General features: G+C 43.8%; 1 protein-coding gene across 1 annotated transcript in view; it reads left to right on the plus strand.

Moving 5' to 3' along the window:
• Positions 1-2,227: 2,227 nt before the first annotated feature.
• The window catches only part of ube2m (ubiquitin conjugating enzyme E2 M), a 6,870-nt gene continuing 2,845 nt past the window's right edge, over positions 2,228-6,252 (plus strand). The window contains exons 1-5 of the mRNA XM_037688644.1: positions 2,228-2,482; positions 3,938-4,032; positions 5,558-5,596; positions 5,682-5,785; positions 5,853-5,916. Coding sequence (XP_037544572.1) covers positions 2,368-2,482; positions 3,938-4,032; positions 5,558-5,596; positions 5,682-5,785; positions 5,853-5,916 — 417 coding nt within the window. The 5' untranslated portion in view covers positions 2,228-2,367. The remainder of the gene's footprint in view (positions 2,483-3,937; positions 4,033-5,557; positions 5,597-5,681; positions 5,786-5,852; positions 5,917-6,252) is intronic.

Here is a 6,252-nt window from a genome sequence, read left to right on the forward strand (position 1 = left end):
ACGTGTAACCCTCCGCAGGAACTAGTCCCCGCGTAGTAACATGCGTACAGAGCCGAGCGCTGCGCGCGGCTTTTGTTCTCGTGTCTATTGTGTGGCGCTGGCTGCGTGTCGTGCGTGATGTGGATCTTTTCTGTTGCCGCTCTGCCGCGAGACGCATTTCACCTCCTTCATTACATCACACAGGTGACTGCAGGTGCCGCTTCACCCTCCGAGCGCGAGGGAAAAATTAAAATCCAATAAATAAATAAATAAACCCAGCAAATAAAACACGGACGGGACTGCGCATGCCCCACCTCTGCGTAGTGACGTCATGGCACAGAACTGGATTTTGGGTGATGTAGTTTAATCAAATTTTAGCAAGCTATATATTTTGCAGCATACCACTTTAATTATAAAGCACTTAAAACAGCAACAAGGCCGACCAAAGTGCTGTACAGAATAAACAAAACAAGCAAAGCACACAGGATAAAATACAAAGATCCACAGAGGTAACTAAATGACAAAAATTATAGAAGTTAAAATCAACTCACACAGTGTCAAAAGCCTGGGAATAAAAGTGGGTATTTAAGTGAGACTTAAAAACAGTGATAGAGGGAGCCTGCCTGACATGCAGTATATCTGATACGGTAAAATCTTAATCAAATATATTGAAGTGACAACGATAACACAATACAGAAAGGAATACACACCTTAAAGGAATATAAACACGTTTGTTTTATTCAAACCTAGATTTAAAGCTGATAAAAAGGGATTTTATTAATTACAAAAAAAGTATGTGCAAACAGAATTGCCACAAAATAAAATCAACTAAATAAAATGCAATAAACTAATAAAAATCCCATCACTACTTTAGGCATTAAGAGTTTAAAATATAAGACTTTAAAGGAAAGTAAAAAGAAACACAAACTCTTCTATAAAAAAATCTGTTTTCAGATTACTCTGAATTTGCTGTAAAAGCAAACAATCTGATTAACTCAAAATATTCACATTTAAATACTTACAGCTATTTAAATATTGAAACGCTATTTAAATACTTACACCCCACCTCCTGTATGCCACACTGGACTCTTACCGCAGCACCTTCAGTCGTAGACTGAGACCACCGAGATGCTCCACAGAACAACACATGAAGTCCTTCAGACTTCAGCTCCTCACCTTTCTACACAATACAATTAATCCTGCACCACAATAAACATTTGAATGTTTCTGTTTGCACCTGACTTGTTTTAGAACTTAATGATGGTATTTTTATATTCTCTGTTATTTTTTATATCTTGTGTGATTCCTTATATGTTACGTTGTACTGAAACTCTGGCACAACAATTTCCTGCGGGATCAATAAAGTTCTGTCTTATCTTATAAGTGTGTTGCATTGTGAAGCATTATAAACACAATTTGTTTTTAATTTTATGTCATCATTAACTTTTATGTGAGTTTAGTAAATAAACTGACAAATGTGACACAGTGTTGGCTATCAAGGGTATTAAATCAAGGGGTTCTCAAACTTTTAAAGTATGGGGAGAAAAATGTCCAGGGACTCCCTCAAAAGCCTCCTGCTGATTAAAACAAACTTACTGCCATTATAATCACTAATTGTCATGGTAATATTAAGTATGTTTGTTTTATCGGTGCATTGGTCCCCATGTATGTTGTTAATTTATATGACAAAATTACATTTTAGTTTATTTTTCTGACCCCAGGCTACAATCTGTGGACCCCTGGCGGTCCCGGGACTCCAATTTGATCTAAATAATAAAATTGTAAATGTTACAAGGTTTCAAACAACCAGACTTGTTTATCAAAATTAGTCAGAAACTGATTACAGTTTTATTTCAGTTTTGTTTTGAGCTTCTAAGAGCTTTTTCTCAACATCAGCTTGTTTTTTTTAAAAAAAAAACAATGATCTGCTCCTATAATTCCAGTCTCATTAAATATCACCCTGCAGCAGTAATTAGTAAACACCACAATTAGAAGAACAACACACTTGTTGTTTTAAGCTAAATCATAACGTTTTCTGTTCAGACCAGTTATACCTTCTTATCTGTGCGTGATAATTTAAATAAAACTGATTTGAAGAGTGGGGAGGTTTGATTTTTTATCATCCTGCAGGGACACCTTTCCCTCTCCAACATGGCGGCGCTCTGACGCAGCGACTGTTAGCCACGCGGCGTCACCCTCCTCCCCGCCCGGCCTCTCCTGCGGGCTAACAGGCTACGTTAGCTCGGTGTGATTAGTCGAGACGCACCGGCTCCGTCCACATCGCGGTGCCGTTCGGACCCATCGGACTCTCCAAACATTCAGGACCCACACGGAGCGCCCGCACCACAGGGACACGAAGGTTAGGGTCAGATCACCGAACGGGCGAAGATGATTAAGCTGTTCTCCCTGAAGCAGCAGAAGAAAGACGAGGAATCTGCTGGAGGAAACAGAGCCGGAGCCGGGGGGAAGAAAGCCAGCGCGGCCCAGCTCCGAATACAGAAAGGTAGGCAGGTTTAACCCCACCGACCCCCGCTCAGCTGCCCTGCCCGGCGGCTCCCCGGCCTCCAACAACACGCCGGGGAACACTGCAGCTCGGTGCCCGGGAACGGTGAACCGAGGCCGGCTGCGGTCAGAGCTCGCGCAGGCTAACAGCTACAGAGCTAGCCTGAAGCTAACGGCGGTTAGCTGCGGCTGCATTTGAAAACAAAGCTGAGGCGCTCCAGTGGTGGGCCGGGTTCAGAGCCAGATGTTTTCACACGAGCGTGGTTTTTATCAGAAGCTCGTTTATTAGAGTTAACCCCGGAGCAGCTGGACCCGGGTCTGTTTTCTGGGGGCTCTTTCAGGCTGGATGGAGCGAAGCTGCTGTGTCAGCTCTGCTGGTGGAGAACTTCAGGTCAGGAGCTCACTGATGGGCTGATAACCAGCTCAGAGGGCCTGTCGCTCATTAAGCCACGAGCAGAGAGGTCATCCTGCCTGCTTTACACCTGCTCACACTGACCCCACACCTGTCAGACACACCTGTCCCACCAGGTGCCCCCCACCTGACCGGCCCTCTGGGAACTGGACAGAGCAGGACCTGGTTCCTCAGCCTGACCCTGCCTTCTGACAGCAGCTCAGCTGATGGATGAGGTGACATCAGCACCTCTCACACCTGTGTAACACCTGTAACACACTCATGAGCTGGCTTAGTGATTCCTGGTGGTATTTATCCTTTTTATGATGCGTAACCATGGTAACGGGGGCTGTTTACCTGTGTAAGCAGCTGACTGAGCCTTCTAAACCCATCCAACTCCTGGAATAAGACCCCAACCCTCTGACGAGTTCAGGAGGAGACGTCCAAAAGAGAAAGCTTTGCGGCAGAATGTCACCTGGCTGAACAGGATCCATCGGGTCGTCTCGGGCCGTTTCATCGGCTGATGCTGACCACGTTTAAAGATTCTGCAGTTTTAGAAGCTGCTTCAACACTTACAGAACTCCAATATCCTTCATTTTGGAAGAGACATGGTTGGAAGGAGACACGAGCAATAAGTAGGTCTCTACGGAACATCTCAGAACCGTAACTGTAAAGGTATGTTTCCGTTAGCAGGTGGTCGACCCAGAACGGTGGTCTTTTTTTTTTTTTTTTTTTTTTTTTCAGCTTTCAGAATAAAAGCCGCAGAGACTCGTGACCCGACCGCTGGTTAACGAGTGTAAACTGAACCTAACAAAGCGTTTCACATCCAGATGCTGTGAAAGTGATGCTACTGGCTCATTTCTGAATTTAATTCCATTTCCATGAACCCTCACTTGGTGTTTCCCAACCCAAAGAGGGGTCCGGCCCAGCTTTCAGAACCACTGACCTACATTAGTTTAGTTTTTTAAGTGTGCCTCGCTGGTCTCAGACTCCCAGAGATCAGATGTTTGGTTCTGGGCCCAGTGTAAAGTCCGATCTCTCTGAGTGCTTGTTGTTTTGTTTCAGACATCAATGAGTTGAATTTGCCAAAGACGTGTGAGATCAGCTTCCCTGATGACGACGACCTCCTCAACTTCAGACTCATCATCTCACCGGACGAGGTGCGTTTGATTCGAGCTGCGGGACGTCTGCTCGCACGCTCACCCAGAACACGAGACAGCCGGAAGACCTGAGTTAAAGTCAGAGTTAGCAGGTGGTGGGGTGTTAGATTAGGTCAGGGTGGGTCTGTTAAACATTTAAAAAAATTATTGGGGAAAATTAACCTTTATTAAAACATACGTCTTTAATGAAAGCGTTTTAATATATATATATATATATATATATATATATATATATATATATATATATATATATATATATATATATGAGTCTAAACGAGCAGCTTTTTCTAAAAGTCACCCGACATTATTTTAAGCAAAATGTGATTGTTGTTTACTAAAATGATTGTTTGGTTTAACGTACAAATAAACAAAGAGCTTGATGAACTCTGTAAATTCTGGTTAATTTATGGATGAGTCTGAAAACATCTGGAAATCAAAACGTATGTCAGGACTAGGTTTTTAAGAAACACAGAACAACTCTGGGAACAAAAACATTTGTTTGTTAACAAACAAACAAACAGCCACCAGGTCCATAAACAAATACTCTGAAAGAGCTTTAACAGGTTTGAAGAACCACTGATCCAGAACCAGTTTTATGGACCGTAGGAACGTCTGGATTTTGTTTTTGTATTTTTCTTGCATGTTTGGTGTTTCTTGTTGTTGTTTGGCGAGTCGAGGCGGTTCTTCTCGTCCTGAGCATTTCATTGTGTTGATCATATGACAATAAACCTAACCTATGTTTGGGAAGAGACGAGGACCTGATCAGGACTGAATCAGGACATGATCAGGGCTGAATCAGGACTGGATCAGGGCTGGATCAGGACCTGATCAGGGCTGAATCAGGACTGGATCAGGGCTGAATCAGGACCTGATCAGGACTGGATCAGGACTGGATAAGGACCTGATCAGGGCTGGATCAGGACCTGATCAGGGCTGGATCAGGGCTGGATCAGGGCTGAATCAGGGCTGAATCAGGACCTGATCAGGACTGGATAAGGACCTGATCAGGACTGGATAAGGACCTGATCAGGGCTGAATCAGGACCCGATCAGGGCTGAATCAGGACCTGATCAGGACCGGATAAGGACCTGATCAGGACCGGATCAGGACTGGATCAGGACCTGATCAGGGCTGAATCAGGATCTGATCAGGGCTGAATCAGGACCTGATCGGGACTGGATCAGGACTGGTTGAGGGACAGATTGAGGACTGGATCAGGTTTTAATAGAACTGAATGTTTGCAGTTCTCCTATTAAATGGTAAACAGGACTTGTTTGTTTGTTTGTCATTTTTATTCATTTCATATTTAAAACACAAAAACAATTTAGAAACCAAATGGGGAAAAAAAAACACGTCATAAAATGAAAGGTAGCAGAAGAAGAAAAAATCTTATCATATCTGCCCCTTGTTTGTGGTGTGGGTTGGTGTTGAGTCAGAACCGGGTCAGGTCTACGTGTGTCTCAGTGTTGATGAAGACGTCGGCTGTGAGGAAGACGAGGCAGCTGAACTGTGTTTTTCTCCGCAGGGCTTTTATAAAGGAGGGAAGTTTGTGTTCAGCTTCAAGGTGAGCCTCTCTGCTCTTCGTTTTAGTGTTGGGTTCCTCTGCAGGTGCTGCAGGTGAGCTCTGAGTGGTGGTTTCTGTGTTTCAGGTAGGACAGGGTTACCCCCACGACCCCCCCAAGGTCAAGTGTGAGACAATGGTGTATCACCCCAACATCGACCTGGAGGGGAACGTCTGTTTAAACATCCTACGGTGAGTTTTAGTGGTAGATCATGTCCGGAGCAGCGTTTTCATTTTAACATTTGTTTTATTTGTTCAGAGAGGACTGGAAGCCCGTGCTGACGATAAACTCCATCATCTACGGTCTACAGTATCTATTTCTAGTGAGTTTTTTTACACTTTTATTTTCTACCACGGAGGTCTGACTTTTGGTCTGAAGCTCAGGCTTTACTGAGTGTGTTCAAGAGTTCGTGTTTTAATTCTATTTACTCAACTAAAATAACAATTACAGCAGATCATTAATGTTAAACAAAACGGCATAAACTGGCTTTCTACGTTAGAATCCAATATGATGAGGGATTTTAGAAACCTCTGAGCCAAAGCCAGCCCAACCCCAGAGGCTCGTTTGTGCTGTGGAGACAGGAAACGGTCATCAGACAGGAAACGGTCATCAGACAGGAGTCATCAGACAGGAAACGGTCATCAGACAGGAGTCATCA

The sequence above is a fragment of the Nematolebias whitei genome, chromosome 15 (genome assembly GCF_014905685.2).
Source record: "Nematolebias whitei isolate Nwh7 chromosome 15, NemWhi1, whole genome shotgun sequence".
Classification (NCBI taxonomy): Eukaryota; Metazoa; Chordata; class Actinopteri; order Cyprinodontiformes; family Rivulidae; genus Nematolebias; species Nematolebias whitei.